Raw genomic sequence first — 19,592 nt, 5'->3', positions numbered from 1 at the left:
TTCCCCGAACTCTTTGAAAGCCTAATCGAGTCGTAAAATAAAGATGAAATTTCTTTAAAAATAATTGATCAGATATGACAAGGCATATGCGTACAAAATTATCATATTAATTCTAAAAACGGGCTTTTATACTTCCAAACTAAAACAATGCGATCTCCAAAAATTTATTTACCTATTATTTTAAGGAAGTTGGTATTCGACTACGCGCATAGCAGCATATTCGGTGGGCATCTTGGCATTTCAAATACTGTACATAAAATTCAAAAGCACTTTACATACCCTTATTTAAAGAAAGATATTATAAGCCGATGTAAAAGTTGTAAGTTATGTGCCGAATTTACAAACTCCAATTTTACGAAATTTGGTTTCATGCAGTCCCAAATCGAAACCCAACCTATGGAAAAGATTTACATTGATTTTTGCAAATTAACTAAAACAGATCGGGGAAATTTATATTTATTTATCGCGGTCGATAGTTTCTCAAAATTTTTATGGGCAATTCCCACTACCAATCAAAAAACTGAAACTGTATTAAACATATTAAGAGATCACATATTTGCTCAACATGGTATTCCAAATTTTATTATATCTATTTTTCGATCTGCACAATATAAAAAATTTCTTTTTAAATATGGTATAACCTACATTTTTGGAACAAGTTACCGTCCACAAGGAAATATGGCAAAAAGATATGTGGCAAATATAAAAAATGCGGTAAGGGTCAATTGTTCCAGTAAACACAATAACTGGGATGAATATGTTGCCTGGATCACCGCAAATTTAAATAATTGCATTAATGAATCCACTAAGTTATCCGCCGCGGAAATTTTTCTAGGTCGTAATATCAAAGACTTTGAAGTTGAAGTCGTTGGTCGTCTTCTGGTCGTTGTTTACTTCTGACTGGATGTTCCGGTAGAGCAGGTTTCACATCATTAACCGATTGGCTGCTATATCGCTATATTTTGGGATTGGGTTTTGATTTTCTAGAAAGTGGATATTTTCAATAAGAAGAATATTATTCTCCTTCAAGGCTGCGTCCGTATCCTCAAGTTCGAGGACTAGTTTAAACAGTATGATTTCCCTAAGTTGATCTTTATCACCTTGTTGAACCGCTCAGCAGGAAGTACAGATTATACGTGGATTATTGATGTTTTGTGGTACTGTTTCCCAAACATCTCCCGTGAAAACAGCTACCGCAGGGGATACATATCGCGTTTGAAAATGACTTCGTAAGTAGTGGCGACTTAATTTAAAGTAGGTTTTAGATGGTCCTTCCGAGGACGTGTGGTCGTCGCCCGCCATGTTGGAATGAATAATGAAATGTAACAAGAGAGTATTACCAGAGGCTCAAAGAAATTTGGCTAAATATTCGGTCGATTGTTCCACCGCTATCAGTTGATCGTATGAACAAATGGGAAAAATTTGATAAAATTGAAAAAATTGGTTACTCCCATGCACACACGCCTAATCACTTTCATAGGCAAAAAATTGCCCGAGGCATTTACGATGTAGTTATGGTAGTTATAGGCCACATTCCTCATGTACTGCTTACGCTTCAACCACACCGCCGGTACAATGGATCAGCAAGTTACGTTGTTTAAAATGTGGAGACAAACACTTAATAAAATATTGTCAAAAATCCGATGATAATCCGTCTTGCGTACTCCCTCGAAAGAGCCACCTTGGGAATAGCAAAATATGCGAGAAAAAAAAAGAGGAAGAAAACAGGGAAAAAATAGAAATCCGGATTGTTCCGAAACAACTTAATGTGAGTAAGAACCATCTTTTGAAAAAAAGGACTGAACTCCACACTCACTCCATCATTCATAATTTCTATGAATTTGCTAGTCAAAGCACTAGTGGATTATAACACAATCAATAACCTTACCTCCACTTACTTCAAATCTGCTAATAAACAATTACTTTTAAATCTTTATTATAAATTGAGACTTTCAAGCTCAGAAATTAACAAATCAATCTGGTTCAAATCCAAATGTTTAAATTAAATCTAACCCCAAAATTCGTTCTTGCTAAATTAAATAGAACTGTTCAACTCTCGTACAACGGAAATGCCAAAAAACCATTTTAAATAATGAATTACATAAATTGTACAGTCAAAGAGATGCACAACGTTTTTATCAATATATTGTACTCATTAAACTTGCGTCATTATTGTCTCCAGTAGAATGGGACGAATTTGATTATGGTACGCGATCTAAAATTAAAATTATCATTGATAAAAAACAAACTATACTAGATAAAAAAGATCTTATTATAAAAAAAATTTTATACTGTTAAAATAAAAGTTAAACTATCAATTCCCAAACAAAGTCAAACAATCTTAAATTTAAAAAACAAAACAATCAGTTTATCATATGTAAAACATATGTTGAAACATGAGTGGAAAATTGCATTTTGAGATTTTTTCAAGACGTGAAGATGTTCAGTGAATTTTCGTACTTTACGCCACGGACGTATTTTGTGCTTGTGACACAGTTCATGCTGAACGCATGTTACTCCTGCGTCGCGAAAATTGACGAAAATCTATGGCATGACAAGAGTATTTTAGAATGGGCGATGGCAGATTTACTTTTACCTCTAATGTTAGCTTCTATGTTTGCCTGGATCGGTGATTGCCAAACCGAAAGGTATTTCGTAGCTATTTTATACTTGATATGCCCGTTGATTTATGTTCCAACGATTTATCTTGCAAGATCATTGAAATGGCTTATTTTTATTTCTAAGTTACTTTTGATCATAGGAAAAGTATCCCTGACTGTTCACGAAGCGTCAAAAGGAGTATATTACTCGGTGGTCATGGATCAAATTGACATGGACTCTTTACCCGACTACGAAGGCATCTTGCGAAAATTCATCTTCTATATATATTTATCCTATTACTGTGGTTATTACTCACCGATGCTGCTATTCGGTTGGTTTAAGTTGTCTTCTGGCGCCGTTATTGCTGTGACTTCTACTTTTTATATCTTACATTTAATCTGCACGTTGTTGTTGATTATAGACTGTTTTGGAATATATATCGCACCGAGCGACAAGGACGTCCTAACTACGTGTTTGGCGCTTACGTTGAAACATAAGTTAAATTTGTTTACGATTAACGGACCGAAATTAACGGAAGAAATTGTGATGACCGTCAAATTATTAACCCTTCTTGGGACAGTATCTTGGGTGAGTTTAGAAAAAGTGATTGGTGATTTAGTTGGTAAGTCTATACTCGATTCAATGGATACTGAATATAATGTGGTGATATTTTTTACGGTTATGTTCTTAATAACCACATTCATTGCTTGTGTCTTAGAACTTGTTTTTCAGCCATTCTTAAGAAATGAAACGCCTCTCAAAACTCCGTTTCACTATATTGCAATAGCAACTGTAATATTTGTAGGGGCAATGGTACTCAGAGGTTTTTACTTGCATGGTAGAGAACTGGAACAAATATCGCAACCACGACTGAGAGGACACTGTCAATTAAGATTTTTTAATTCTCTAAGTGACGAGGTTTCCATTAAAGTGAGAAGTTACAGTTATATTAAGATAAAACCGTATGGGGCGGCCTTTTTTCTCAAGATTCCAACGCGTTTGGCAATAAAAGTTCTAATTACAACAAACCATAGTTCGTTTAGTTTAGATCTGCACGTTTTGGAACTTTACTCGTATTCATACATCGTACATTCGGACAGAATTACGGAGGAGCTGGAACAAAGTCCCATACGAGACAAATGGAAACTCCGATCGGATACTGCATATTTTTTCCTTTTGGACAGCAAACTGGCAAAAGTTTTAACGTTTTATAAAGAAGGCAAATTGTCTAAAACGTACAATATGTCAGAACGACAAAGAATCTATGCAATACCACCGGGAATTTACGCTGTTCACATAAAAACGAATAGCAGTGAGACAACAACTAACGCAAAATGGCTAAAGCCAGGTTTTGTTTATTGCCTATTTATTCACTTGATACAAAACGATACTTCCGCAATTGAAGGAAAATTTTTTTTCAACACCATGAAAAGCGACGAAAATTACTACGCACTAGGAGTGCAAGGTTTGATGTTTTCAGTCGGGCACATGACGATGTTCGTCACTATCATGTTCTACGTACAAACTGAATCTTCTGTGTCTTCGAAAGGCACGGTTTTTACCTGGACGATGATTTTGTTCCATTTGGCAGATAAAATAATGCACGGTAAAAAAGCTATTTTCAGCAATGCTACTTCACTCACGTATTACACCACAGCATTTTTTCTTGCGGCCTTTATCATTGTGTCTATTAATGCTGCACTACGATACAAATTTACAGAATACTCGTTAAAATAAAATAATTTTTTTAGATCCAGCAGTAGTTTTTTTCCGAAAAAACAATGTATTTTGTGTGAAGACATTTCTTAAATGCCTTATTCAGGAAAGCTAGTTGAATAGCTTTCGTTGAGCGTTAAATTCTTTTCTTAACTTTTTATTCTTCTGCATCCACCATTAATAACTTACAGTGCTCGCATTTAGGGAAATATCTCTAAATCGAATTTTCCTATGCTCCCCAACATGTGCAAAATGATGCTCTAAGTAAGATTACAGGGGTTTACGTTGTTCTCTGTTAAACTACATGGTAGTAAACCTAAACATACGTTGCATAACAAACAGCCTACATCAGTAGAGCATTGTAAATTTTTATAATTCAAGCACATATAAAACACCTTTTACTTATAATGCGGAAGACTGGAATTACCATGTAGCAAATAGAATTACCATAGTACATATTGTTTGAAAAATAATGAACATACTGTGATAACCAACGTCAGTAATATGGGGTGTTTACTGGGGTAGAAGCAGAACTACACGGGCATAGGAAAAATTAACTACTGTATTAAAAGGTAATAACTACAAGATAAGAGAGCTTACGGGAAATAGATTCATCAAGTATTACAATCATTCCCTTGTGAGAAGTATAGGTGTGGATGTAGCAATGGCGGGGGTGAAGGCTTTCGGTAATGTCCATATCTTGGGAAGACGGGACAAGGGGACAGCTTTAAAATTAAAATTTTTTGTAATAATTTGTTGGAATAATGGATATTACAATACGTTAAAAGAAAATGTGCCTGCTAATGTGCTGGTTGAAAGATTACTGTTATAAATAATGTATAACCAGATGTTAAGCCTTTGTGTATTTGTTGATTTGTAGGTACTTGAATATTGTAGTTCGGTTGTTTAAGTTGTCTTTTGGCGCCATTATTGCTGTGACTTCTACTGTTTATATCTTTCATTTAATCTGCACGTTGTTGATGATTATAAGCTGTTTTGGAATATATATCGCACCGAGCGACAAGGACATCCTAACTACGTGTTTCGCGTTTACGTTGAAACATAAGTTAAATCTGTTTACGATTGACGGACCGAAATTAACCGAAGAAATTATGATGACCGTCAAATTATTAACCCTTCTTGGACAGTATCTTGGGTTAGTTTAGAAAAAGTGATTGGTGATTTAGTTGGGAAGTCTAAACTCGATTCAATGGATACTGCATATAATGTGGTGATATTTTTTACGGTTATGTTCTTAATAACCACATTCATTGCTTTTGTCTTAGAACTTGTTTTTCAGCCATTCTAAGGAATGAAACGCCTCTCAAAACTCCATTTCACTATATTGCAATAGGAATTGTAATATTTGTAGCGGCAATTGTACTCAGAGGTTTTCACTTGCATGCTAGAAAAATTGATATGTCGGAACCACGACTGAGAGTTCACTGTCAAGATTTTTCAATTTTCTAGGCAACGAGGTTTCCCTTCAAGTGGGAAATAACTTTGGTATTAAGAGTAAACCGTATGGGGCGGCTTTCATTTTCAAGATTCCAGGCTATGTTTACTGCCTATTTATTCACTCGCTAAAAAACGATACTTCCGCAATTAGAGGAAAAATTTTTTTCAACACCTTGAAAAACGACGAGAACTACTACGCAGAAGTATTGTAAGGTTTGATGTTTTCAGTCGGACAAATGATGCTGTTCGTCACTATCCTATTCTACATACAAACTGAATCTTTTGTGTCTTCAAAAGGCACGGTTTTTACCTGGACGATGATTTTATTCCATTTGGCACATAAATTGATGCACGTTGAAAAGGTTATTTTCAATAACGTTACTTCACTCACGCATTACAGCACAGCATTCTTCCTTGGGGCCTTTATTATTGCGGCTATAAACTCTGCACTACGCTACAAATTTACACAATACTCGTTAAAATAAAATAAATGTTTTAGATCCAGCTGTAATTTTTTTTCATGCCAGTAATACATTACACCAATAAAAACAACGTAATTTTATGTGATAGTATTTGTTAAATTCCTTATTCAGGAAAGCTAGTTGAATAGCTTTCGATGAGCGTTAAATTCTTTTCTTAACTTTTTATTCTTCTGCATCCACCATTAATAACTTACAGTGCTCGCATTTAGGGAAATATCTCTAAATCGAATTTTCCTATGCGCCACGTAGTGCAAAATGATGCTCTAAGTAAGATTACAAGGGTTTACGTTGTTCTCTGTTAAACTACATGGAAGTAAACCTAAACATGCGTAGCATAACAAACAGCCTACATCAGTAAAACATTGTAAATTTTTATAATTCATGCACATACAAGGCTCTTTTTCCTTACAATAGGGAAAATTTGAATTACCATGTGGCAATTAGAAAGAATTACCGTAGCATAATCCTGGAAAAGTAGTGAACATACGTTAAAAGAAAATGTGTGTCTCCTAATGTGCTAGTTGAAAGATTACTGTGATAAATAAAGTATAGCCAGATGTTAAGCCTTTGTGTATTTGTTGATTTGTAACGTAGGTATTCGATTTTTTTGGTCTTAATTTTCTTCGTCATAGAAACACTTTTGCTGAAATAACACTAGTTCACTTACAGATTCCGTCTTCACTTGCGGGTTTGTTCAACTTCTCAAAAGCGTTTGTTATGAACAAGATGAACACAAACAAAAACCTATGTTTGGATCAATGTTTAGCTGTTTAAAACTATTGAGGTGAATTTTTTTAAATAAGTTGAACAAAGACTATGAAAAAATAAATACAAAACTGTATCTTTGTCTGTTTTACGATTATAAGGAAAAAATCGTCAAAATGGGATCTGTAGGTTTCAAGTTTACCTGTTACATTCAAACCAACTTTCTCTTTTTATAATATCAGTATAGACATGGATGAAATGTGGAAAACAGGTGTGTGTTTCTACAATGGTTGAAACATTTTACTCTATTTTAATTTTTATTATAACAAAACTGATTCCCTCCCTTAACGCGTAAATCAAAAGCCTTGGTAAGTGCGACATACTACAATATTCCTACTCATGCCCAAATGCCTGGATACTAAAAAGATTTTACCACCAAGGGTCCATAGGAGGCTCATAAGGAAAAGACACGTAGATCTTCAAAGTAGTGACAGTAATATCATTTTAATTTTTTTTTAGTGACAGTAAATTAATTATATGCATTTAAGTTTTACTGTTGTTACAATGTTCTTTGTTTTCTTTTATGTTATCTAATCAATAGTAGTATTCAAATTCACTAATTTCGTGTTCCGCTTGACCAATTAATATATTACAATTAATTAAGGTTTTTAGTTGAGATAAAAAAGTCAATGGCACGAGCGTGATTCGAACCCACGATCTTCGGCTAGATACACCGCTGCTCTATCATTTGAGCTATCGTGACTTCGATCCACTCGGACACTAACTTCCCATCTCAACCCCACCTTTTGAATTTTCCCTCCTTTTTGCCATTTTTCAAGCGGTGGTAGTGGATGGTGTTAGTGTTGAGTTTTTCACCTCAACGAAGCCGACTCCTTATACAAAAATGTCTTTTTTACACCGACTTCCTTCCCCACCCCTTCAAAATCCAACGTATATAAACATAAAACAGCAAAATTTCACTGGCACTCTCAACAGGACACGCAAGAATGGCACAATTACACAAAACACAAACACTTTGAGTGAGTAGAAATACTTTGATTGAATATAAAAAATACATTTTGCATTGTATAAATTCACTTTTCCACATCCTAAATGTATTTGTTAATTGTAAACAATGTTTGTAAATCCCAGGCCCTGAAGATGATCTCAATAAAAATCGAAACGTTGGCACGATAAATAAAATGTTTTTCTGAAACCTACATTACACCAGACCGCATCTCACGATTTCTGAATAATTTTGTGTATTTGTTGATTTGCATCGTACGTATTTTATTTTATTGCTCTTATTTTTTTATTTATTGCACTCATCAACATCTTATATTGTTTTTAGTATTTATTGTTTTGTGTAATTCCTGGGTTTTTGAAAATATATTTTCCCCTAAATTTGTTTAATCTTGAACTATTTTCATTAAGATAAACTGGTTGTTAAATTTAATGCAGACTGGGAGAAAAAAGTGCAAAACTGAATACAACTGTGCAAACAAATTTTAATGTTTAATAAATAACGAAAATTTCGTTTCTCATTTCGTTCCTGTTGCGGACACTATAGCTTAATTTAACTTTAGTTAAGTTATTTCCGTCTTTTATTTTGTTTTTGGATCGAAGTAAAGATCCGAACCTGACAATATTATTGAGTACCAATGCATCGTCTCAGCATGGCGAGTGTCGCACCCGGGGCCGGTTGAAACAATTGGGAAAAGTGGCAGTTTAGGAGTGAATTCGCGAATATCAGCTGCAAAATATGCCATCGTCCTCATGGAATCCCCGGCGTAATAAATACCAACGAATATTTTCTCCACTCTTGTTTTTAAGTTTGTATATATTACCTTGCTCATTGTTGTTATCTACTTGAAGTTAGTTGTAATGTACTGCAAATTAAAAAAAGAGGGTATTAATAAGATAAAGATATTACCGCAGTTGGTCGTTGAGTTGGCTACGTAGTTGGTGTTTGATCGTAGAGGGTCTGTGACGGCCACTGGCTATACGGATGAAATTTTGCAACATCATGCGTAGCCTATCCTCGATGAAATCAGCGACAATCCTATTCTAATGCACGATAATGCCCGTTCGTGTAGTACAAACGTACCTTCAACAACATAACATCAGGGTCTTAGCCTGGCCAGCCCGTTCTCTAACTTGAACCCCATCGAACATTTATGAGATACCCTCAAAACACGAATAAGAGCACGTCTATCACTTCCTGCTATACTCGATCTTCAAAGGACTTTTCGTGAATAATGGGCCAACCTTCAGCAAGAGACATTTTCAGACTGCCAAGGCGTCTTCGAGATGTATTTAAAAACTAATTTTTTTGTCCGTCTTTGTTTTTCATTTTCATTAGCAATTTACATTTTTGTTTACTTTTTTAGACAAAGACTCAATTATTAAACTTAAAAAAACGTGAAACTTTGATTGTAAAAATGTATGCAAATCAAATTATATTACAAGTGGGTGGAATTTTTTGCCTGTCAGTGTATTTCTGCTCAAGGCAGATTATGACCCTCTGTGGTTATTTAACTTAATTATAATAATAAAAAATAAAAATAAATCATCATAGAATACAAACATATGTTGTTTTCAAACGTATGTGGAACATTTTATTTTTACACATCAAGACCCGAAAATGTTCGGTGAACTATCGTACTTTCCGCCAAGGGCGTATTTGTTACTTGCGACGGTGTTGGTCCTAAATGTTTGTTACACTTGCACCAACAGCGTAGCCGCGGAACTAGCGAGAAGGACGAGTTCACTGGAATGGGCAATAACAGATGTGGCAGGCCCTATATTTTTTGCTGGTTTATTTGCCTGGATTGGCGATTGCTGGATAGAAAGGTATTTCATAGCCTTGATAAACCTAATATGCCCGTTGATTTTCGTCCCAACATTGTTCCTAACAAAAGCGGCGGGTAAGATGAATTTTTTCCCTACGTTCTTTTTCTACATGAGTAAAATATCCCTGACCATTTACGAAGCGACAAAAGGAATATACTACTCGGTGGTCCTAGAACAAATTGACATGGACCTATTACCGGACAACGAAAGCATAGTAAGAAAATTCGTCTTCTATTTGTATATGAGTTTCTATGGAGCGCAATACCTAATGATATTTGTGAAGTCGTGGCTAAAATTATCCTTACGCACCTTAATTATCGTTGCTACTTTTTTTTATTTTGTACTTTTTCTCTGTACATTGTTGTTCATTATCGGATTTACAGGAATTTATATTGCTCCTTGCAAGAAAAACATCTTACAAACCTGTTGTACGCTTATTTTTAAACATGGTTTAAACCTTTTCATGTTAAATGGACCGCTGTTAACCGATGAAATCATAGTGACTATCAGATTGTTTGTTATCATCGGTACAATATGCTGGGTTAGTATGGCCTATGCGTCTGGTGAATTAGTAGGCTACTCTTTACGAAGTAAAATGAGGTATACAGATGTTCCAATTTATTTCTATGGTATTATGTTCCTTCTTACCGCGGCGGTTGGATTTTTCATTGAAATCGTTTTGCAACCGTACTTAAGGAATGATACGTTTCTCAAAACTCCTTTTCACTATTTTGCTACCGGTATTGTCATGTTTGGAATAGCTATGGTGCTCAGGGGGTTATACATGCATGCTCGAGAACTGGAAATCATAACACAACCACAAATGGAACAACACTGCCAATTAAGATTTTTTAACTCTTTAGATTATGCAGTTGTACTAAAGCTAGAAACCGAGCCAGAAATTTATATCCAGCCATTTGGGGCGGCTTATTTTCTCAAGATATCAGTGATGCCAATAATAAACGTTAATGTCAAAAGCGAATATTCTTCTTTTGACGTAGATTTAAAGGTTCGACAATTTACATCGTATTCATACATAATACGGCAAGACACAATTACGCTGGAGCTTCAACAAAATCCCTTGAATGATCGTTGGAAGATCAAAACGAATTGTGCATACTTTTTCATTTTAGACAGTAACCTTACGGAAACGATAACATTTAAAAAACAGAACGAAGAAATAAAATCTTTTAACGTGCTAAGTAAAAATAAATTGCTGTCTATAAAACCGGATACTTATTCAGTTTTAATAAAAACTAATACCTCAGACTCTTTATTGGAACGAGTAACGCTAAGTCCGGGTTATGTTTACTGCTTGTACGTTCACATTCTACACAATGATACATCTAAAATTGGAGGAGAATTTTTTTTCAACACGTTGAAATACAATGACAATATTTTCGCATTAGGATTGCAATCTTTGGCGCATTCAACCGCACAAATGTTGATGTTTGTCACGATCTTATTCTACATCCACACTGAATCTCCCGTTTCGTTGAGAGGCACGACATTTACATTTGGGATTATGTCTTTCATTGTTGGTCATAAATTAATGCGCGTTCAAAAACTGTTGGTCGAAATATCGTCACTAACGTTTTACACTACGACCTTCTTACTTGCAGCTTTTCTCATCGTCGCAATTAACTGTGCACTCCGTTTCAAACCCTCGAAATATTCGTTAAAATAAATCGTTTTGTTTTTTTAATCCTTGCGTATTTTTTTACAATAAAATAGAGTAAACTTTATGTTTTCAAGTAAGTTACAAAATGATAGGACAAAAAATAACTGTGTTTTACAGATTTTATTCCGTCCTTTTATAAAAATAAAAAAATGAAAAGTAATATGAAATAGGTAATGTTAGATGGTGAAAGAAAGGTTACATCGAAATATTTTGCTTACATTAAATTCATTAATCAGTTCGTCCTTATACTTCCAAGACGTCGGGCATACTTTATGAGGTGCCTAAAGTTTTCCTTTAATATAAAATCAAGAAATTATACCCTTGTTAGCCGAAAAGACCTAAATTCAGAAACCAAGAATAGTGGATTCTATCATAAAATGCGAACAAAAAAAACGCAAAAAGAGAACAACCACTTCATAATAAATAATAATACTAATAATATAACAGATTTTGATCTACCTCCCATTTTAAATATGTACATAAATAATATCAAACATCCAAATAATTAAACTAATTTATTTTAATTGTTATTATTTTGATAGTAATTTAATAATATTAAGTATTTAGTAGTAAAATTAGTAGTAAAATAGTTATTTGTGTTATAATTTCCGCGTTTTGCACGTTCAAATTGAGCGCCATTAAAAAAAAACAGCTGCTAATTGGAACGTCGCGTTAGCGGAGGTATCAGCGGGTTCACTTTGGCAATTCATGTCGAGAGACGTGGTTGTAGAAGTCCTTCAACCTGATGATGAGCAAAAGGCTCGAAATCCGGATCGTTGCAAAACAACTTACTGTGAGTAGGAACTTTTTTTTTTATTTATTTATTTTTTTTTGACAAGGTGTATTTTTTCATTCCTGTACTTATAGGAAATTTATATGTAAACAATTTATTATGTGAACTATATTTGTACACTCAACAAAGTAAAACGTTTAAATCTGGAGTGAAGTTTTTTCCTTCCGTGTAAATAATTTGGTGAAGTCGTGAGGCGCGGTCAAAATGTGTGGTGGTGACGCCAATATGAGGTGTCATATTGGTTTTTGGGTTTCGTAGTGTGACACCATAAGAAAAGCACCACAATTTCTGCCCCGAAGATGACCCGAATAAAAGTCGAAACGTGGGCAGAAAAATGAAAATGGTGTTTTTCTAAACTACCTCATTCTTGACCGCCCCTCACGAATTATTTGAAGAAACGTTCTGCTCATATATTTTCCGAGATGTACTCCTACATATAGCAGACTATTAGATCTAATAATTTATTTGTAAAACAAGACAACATTGTCACAACAATTTCACACAACACCAATATGACACCACCACACTTTTTGATTTGAAGATGACCCGAATAAAGGTCGAACGTCCTCAAAAATTTTGAAAAGGTGGTTTTCTAAACTTCCTCATTCTTGACCGCTCCTCATGACTTCTACAAATTATGAAACAACAGGTCACTAAGAAACACACACTTCCAAGTAAATTTTAATTCATTAGAGTAATTTTAGAGTAATATAATTACAGCGTTATTTCTACTTACAAGGTGATTAAGAAAGAAACATTTATCCTAAGATTCATACAACACATATTTTGCTTATATACGTGCCAAAACATTCCGTACATAGTAAACTTTTACTCTAAGTATATAAGAGTTAGAATAAAGATAAACAGGATGGAGAATAGGATAAGCAATCTTAACAAACAGTTTAGTACGCGCATCTTTGCAAAAGATTCAAAATATTTTTCATTCATTCTGTGAAGATAAGAAACATACGGGTAACCAGATATTAATGACTATACTTAAAATCAAAACATCTGCGATTCGGCAGTGTCACAATCTGAAGAGAATCACATTTGAACTATTGTGAGCATATTATGTTTAATCAGGTAACATTATCTAGGCTGCTTAATTTCAGTGAACTCATAAAAATTAGCAGTGGAAAAAACTAAAACCAACAAAATGGAACGGAAATAGATAAATAGCCATCTAATCTGAAAGCCAAGCTGCGGACATGGTAACAGAGCAATATCTCTTGTCTGGCTGACAGGATAGAATTGTGCAAGGCCAGAGAGTGTTATTCAACAACACGAATGGATTATGCAAAACCTTCACGCCAGGTTACAGCCTATAGAACGATAGCCTAGGACAGAGCCAGTCAAAAGTCTCATGAGTTTCTGTTGCGAACATCGAGGTTCAAATCCAAAATACACCAAATAATTTAGGCAGGAGGAAATATGACAGTTTTAGTTCCTAAAAAACCGAACTGACCTCAACAAACTGCTCATTTGATCAAATGCCTTTCAAACCCTTCTACCAATAATCGACCAAACCAAGCCATCTGAGGGCCTACCCGGTTTGTGTTAATTCCCTGGAAAGCTTGAGGGTTGTGGATGTTGGCACAGACATGCTCATCCTTCGCCTGCCATTCGCGATCTTGTTGTTTGATTTGCTAAGATATGCTATAAGAGAGTATGGTGGAATGCCTGATCGTGTTCTCTGCTTGGAACGGTTTGCCCTATCGCCGGCCATAAATTTTTATTTTTGAAGGAAGTTTATCACAGTGGTTTCATGCCTTTGCAAATTTATGTTTAAAAAATGGACAGGTCAATCTCTATCAATTAATTCTAAATTCTGCCCCTTCCATTGTACCAAAACATCCTTGCCTAATAACCGGACCTACAGATTGGAAAAATTTCCGAACAATAATCTGTAACAATATCTCTAAAAACTGCAGAAGAAATTGACAAAGCTGTAGACGATTTTACAAAATTAATACAGCATGCAGCATGGGTGTCAACCTCCATACCACCACCTCGAAATAATCAGCAGTTATTATTACCTCCACACATTCGGCTACTTCTAACTGAAAAGCGAAGGGCCAGGGCAATCTGGCAGCGAAACAGATATCCGAGTGATCATCGACGGATGAACCAACTCGCGAGAAAGCTGAAAGAAGAACTGGCCAAACTTAGGGCTGAAATGTACAAACAATATACTACTTCGCTTTNAAAGACTTCTTGTATCCAGCAGGTCGATAATCTAGTTCATCGTTACATTTACAAAATATTTAAAATAATGAATGTTGCCCGTATGTGTGTTAAAGAGAATGTATGTACATACAACTTTTATATTACCATTTACATTAGTTACCCTAAATTATATTAAAATCAAATTTTCATTATTACACGCCTCAAATTAAAGAGAAGCGTACTCAAATATTGTCTCTTCTGTAAAAAATCTAATGAGAATAAAAGTACACAAGTTAGAATAAAATCGTAAGTATTACTTAAAAAAATAAAGCTCATGGTGATGGTTCTATGTACGAATAGAAATGTCAAATTTCGTAGATAATACTGAGTAGCTCTATTCTCAAAAATGATTTAGCAAGGTCTGTGTAGATACAGGTGCAAGTGTTGACAGGTGTGTTGGAAGAAGGAGCAATCCTTAATTGGCAGCAACGCTCCTTACTTTTCTAGTTCGCTGCAATTGTTCCTCCACGTTGACTCCTGACAGAAGCAGGACGTGATATAAAGATAGATAGATTAAATTAAACTAAATTAAATTAATATGATATACATACATTGTACGATAAAGTGAATTTAATTTACATAAGTTGAACAATAAAGTGACCTGGACAGGGTCAATAGATTAAAGAGAATAGTGACAGACTTATTACAGGAAATTAATCAGACTATACAAAAAGTTAGTTTTAAATGTTTTTCACTGTAATTAACAATTAAGAGAACAAACACTTCAAATTAAAGTCTTATTGGAAGACGTGAGCAGCAGAAAGGAAAGATCTGACCTGTGAACAGCAAAATGATGTGCGGCGAAGAATTGCAGGCGATGTGATTTCACAGCGGGCGAAGAGAAAACAACTTCGTAATCCGGCGGTATACTCGTAAATTGTGACTTCGATTACAAATCGAGATTTAAAAAAAAAAAGAATTAAACAAACGCGTTCGTTCACACTCCAATACTAACTGGCCAGCTGGACCCCGAGACCTTTTTTTGTTTTTCGTCTCCATGGATATTTGAACAAATGAACGAAATTAAAAAATGAATAAAATTCTCTCCGGCGTAAACAACAGGTAATACCAATTTACTAATTAATAAGTTGACAATTTCAAAGTTGAATGGAATCTATTCATATAAAAAATTCAGCCTGCGTATGTCTTCGCTCGCAAAACTTAAAAAGTAGCCGGTCGATTGACTTGAAATTTTGACAGAACTTTTATTGCGCTCTATCTTTCGCTTTACCCTTTCTCACCAAATAATTTATGACATTCTAACAGCAGTAGCCTCAGATCAAATGAAAACAACATTAAACACGTTCAACAACTTTCATCCTAGCTTACTATTCAGACACGAAGTCAAAACAAAACAAAATAGCATTCCTAGAATGATAAGACAGATGGCAGAGATAGGGATAAAAGAGACGGCCACAAGGCCTTCAGGATGAATCTATCCTGAATAATCCATGAATGCATGTGCCCCCCTGATATTTACTGATAACTCACTGGCCAGCTTCAGGTTGTTAACCAGCCTCCACAGCTTTGCCAGCGGCTCCTTTGTGTAGGATCTTCGATAGTGGTTTTTCTTGTCCTCGTTGTAAGATCCTGTGTTGTTAGATAGGCCTTCTCTATCTAGGGAATGCGCGTGAGCCCAGGCTGATGTATTTCGGCTTAGGTAGACCTTTGCGCGCGGCATACTGTTCGATGCTTAATTTGGGGAGCGATTTTGTGCGATAATTGGGAGCGAGGTTGTCTTGACCTCTCCGGGCTGAGCTGCCTCTACACCAATGCTGCGGCCGTAACACACTTCTGTCGTATGCGGAGTTGCGTGAGCTCTCATCTTGAGTATCAAAACGTCCGATAAGACCGAAAGGCTAGGTGCGGACGTTAAAGATCCTCATTGTCCTTTTAAGGACGACCGAGCATACGGAAAAGCAATGTAAGATCCTGCACCTACCTAGATTTCCACAGAAACATAAAATGTGTTCTCCGGTCTCCTCCTCTTCCTGGCAGTATCTGCACAGTGTTTCTTCTGTCTGTACTCCTATCTGGTTCATGTGCTTTCTGCAGTGCCCTATGAGGAGTCCAACCAGAATCCAGCTCCGGTTGCGGTTGCCTTGCAGTAATTTTTTTAAGTTTTGCAGATGGTCCTACTATGAATAACTCGCATGCCTGTCGTATTGTTCCACCAGGTTTTGGGCTCATTAAGGATACATTTTAAAATGAATTCTCTTTTGTAGCAGGCTGTTAAACCGCAGTAGGGTTCTAGGTTCAGAGAGTCCATGTTGACCCCTTTTTATCAACAACCTTTTCGTTGCCTCTATGCCCCGAATGTCCAGGGACCCATGATAGAGTCAGGTCGTTAGTGTCACTGGCTTCCATCAGGGCTTCCATGCAGTTACAAACACTCTTTGCCATCGCCTCGCATGAGGCTAGGACCCTATGTGCTGCCTGGCCGTCAGAGAAAATGGCTACCTTCCTAGAATCTATCCCTAGCCTTTTTATTTCTCTGGCGCATTGCTCAAACGCTATGATTTCAGACTGGAAAATGTAGCATATTTACAGACAGATGGCACACTAATACCTTTTTATACCAATCCAGGTACAAAAAACAAATAAACACTGATCGCCAACTCAATTTATACATCGCACCCCTACACACTATATTAATCAAGGCTAAAGCATTATTAGACAGAATAATACCTTCAAGTCATGAAACCTTTCACCTAAAATATATTCAGACATGCAAACAAATCTCACATAACAACAACTACCCTAAAAACATAATGAACAAAATCATAAAAAAGTAATAACCCAGCACTACACAAAACATCCTCACCAGTATACAACCCATCAACCCAAACACACAAAGACAAACTAATATACACGTCCATTCTATTCTTCCACACATGGTCACACAAATTAAGTTATTTCTCTCCTCAGAACAGATTAAAATATCTTTTAAAAACCAAAACGCACGATTCTTCAAAGTCAAAGACACAACATCAACAGCATACAAATCCGTTGTAATATATAAAATTAATTGCATGATCTATCCAGCTATATACGTTGGAATTACATTGCAATATCTGGAAAAGGGGAAAAAACAGCACAACTATGACTGGAAGACGTCAAAAACCAATCCTACAGCATTGGCCAGAAATGGTTTACTTTAACAGATTACATTAACAAAGACATAGAACAAACTCAACTGTAGCTACGCCAACATCATAAAGCAAATAAACTATTAAACTTTATTTTTATATTTCTCATACCTTTGTCATCGTCCTCAACAATTAATTCCTTTCCAATATTATATATATCCGAATCTTAAATCCAATTCAGAAAATCCCCATCCTCAACTTCCTCTGAGTTAAATAAAACAGCCTATGATCAAAGAAGATTTTCCAGTTTTAGCGGGTTCCTCACCATATCACAATCAGCAGAAAGCAAATTCAAATTTCATAAAAATTTCCCACAACACCAATATGACACCACAGGAATAGGAACCACACTTTATGTGAGTATGAAATACTTGGTTTCAAAATTTATATTTACATCTGGATTGTATTTTTTCCATTCAACATGCTTTGCAATTTACCCAGGCACTGAAGATGATCCGAATAAGGGTCGAAACGTCGGCGAAAGAATGATAATAATATTGTTTATATAAGTTTATTATGCTTACTTTTTATCATTCACAGTACTTAGCCAAAGTCTAATTATTCTTGCGATGTTACTTTTAAGTTTAAATTACTCTCATCATTTAATTCATTGTTGATTTTACAATATTTATTTTTGATGCGACTATAAACAAATATTATAATTGTAATTACATAGTTAAGAGTAAAAAAGGTCCTAGAGACCTAACTTAGTAGTTTAATAAACAAATCATTAATATAGCAATCAATCTCTATCTACCTATCTATCTATGGATAGAACTCTCCCGCTCACTCTCTCTCTCTCTCTCTCTTTCTCACTCTCTCTCTCTCTCTCTCTCTCTCTCTCTCTCTCTCACACACACACACACACATACACTGTACACTCCATGCATATATCTAAACTGTCTATCTGCCTTCATTTCTATCAATTATTTGCTCTTTTTCTTTCATTCACATTCACGCCATATATCGTTGATTTTTTTCAATACCCCTACTAAATCTCATCTATTCGTAGCACTTTTCAGTTTTGCTATTAAGTCAATAGATGTTTTCTTACTGTTTTGTAATCTGATGAAAAAATGTTTAGTCAAATTCAGTTATGTAGATTTTCATTTTTTCGGAGGTTGGATGTTTTTATTAATCAACTTTTTTATTCCCGATCTCTCATCTTGTTTCAAACACACTTATTTATTAATGACCAAAATGGACTTGTATAAGTAATTTTTATTTTAGAACGACATAGATTTTTCTTTACAAAATGTAATAGACTAGTGTAAATATATGTCATATGGCATTCAACGAGCCAGACGCTATCTCACCCGACATATTTGACCAACAAATTACCATATGTTCCGGTCGAGACATAATTGTTTGGGTACACTGCGTATAAACTAGGGTTCGGCTTAAGTTAACTTTTTAAAATTTTGACAATCACTACGTAATAAAAATCACCGACTACATTTCATGCATCCTTAATGTAATATATACCAAAATCAAAATAATTGCTTCTTTGTCCTAAAAAGTAAAAACAAATGTAAATCACTAACGAAAACGAAAAATTTTTAAAAATAACAAGACAGACAGATAAAATTTGTTTTAATTTTGTTTTAGATTTTTAATATTTCAATATAGCGTATTTCCTCCTCTTGCCTTAATTACATCTCTCATAGATTATTTCGTTTTATTATTTTTTTTACCTATTTAATTCTGTTCTTCGTACAACCTACTTCCCTATAGCTTGGAAACACTCGTTTTTTCTAATGTTTCGTAAGCCAGAAAAGCCAACACATTGTACTACTTCATACAGGCCAATAAGTCTACTACCTACGTTGGGTAAAATTTTAGAAAAACTCCTACTGAAAAGAATTCTTCCGATTCTAAATTCTCAAAACATAATCCCAGCTCATCCGTTCGTCGAGCAAAACGCCACA

The 19,592-nt window shown here is 35.1% G+C and overlaps 2 protein-coding genes across 6 annotated transcripts in view; one reads left to right on the top strand and one right to left on the bottom strand.

Moving 5' to 3' along the window:
- Nucleotides 1-19,592, bottom strand: part of LOC106673751 (cyclic nucleotide-gated cation channel subunit A) — a 353,803-nt gene that overhangs the window by 186,034 nt on the left and 148,177 nt on the right. The window lies entirely within an intron of this gene.
- LOC106673752 lies at nt 614-5,088 on the top strand. 3 transcript variants are annotated; one of them, XM_014405964.2, is made up of 2 exons: nt 614-1,768; nt 2,762-5,088. In XM_014405964.2, exon 2 carries the CDS (start codon nt 2,818-2,820, stop codon nt 4,336-4,338), a length of 1,521 nt encoding a protein of 506 aa, XP_014261450.1. In that variant the 5' UTR covers nt 614-1,768; nt 2,762-2,817; the 3' UTR covers nt 4,339-5,088. The 3 variants fall into 3 exon arrangements, with proteins under 3 accessions (XP_014261450.1, XP_014261449.1, XP_014261448.1); XM_014405963.2 differs by lacking the exon at nt 614-1,768 and adding an exon at nt 2,349-2,648; XM_014405962.2 differs by lacking the exon at nt 614-1,768 and having other exon boundaries at nt 2,350-2,932; nt 3,023-5,064.

Source organism: Cimex lectularius, unplaced genomic scaffold (assembly GCF_000648675.2).
Source record: "Cimex lectularius strain Harlan isolate CLEC.00 unplaced genomic scaffold, Clec_2.1 scaffold6, whole genome shotgun sequence".
Taxonomy (NCBI): domain Eukaryota; kingdom Metazoa; phylum Arthropoda; class Insecta; order Hemiptera; family Cimicidae; genus Cimex; species Cimex lectularius.
This window is presented reverse-complemented; position numbering and strand designations above follow the sequence as displayed.

Coding starts and splice junctions, on each gene's coding strand:
- LOC106673752 (XM_014405962.2), top strand. CDS start 2,440: ATGTTCAGTGAATTTTCGTACTTTACGCCACGGACGTATTTTGTGCTT. Junction 2,933..3,022: donor CTCACCGATGCTGCTATTCG/GTTGGTTTAAGT, acceptor TGTTGATTATAG/ACTGTTTTGGAATATATATC.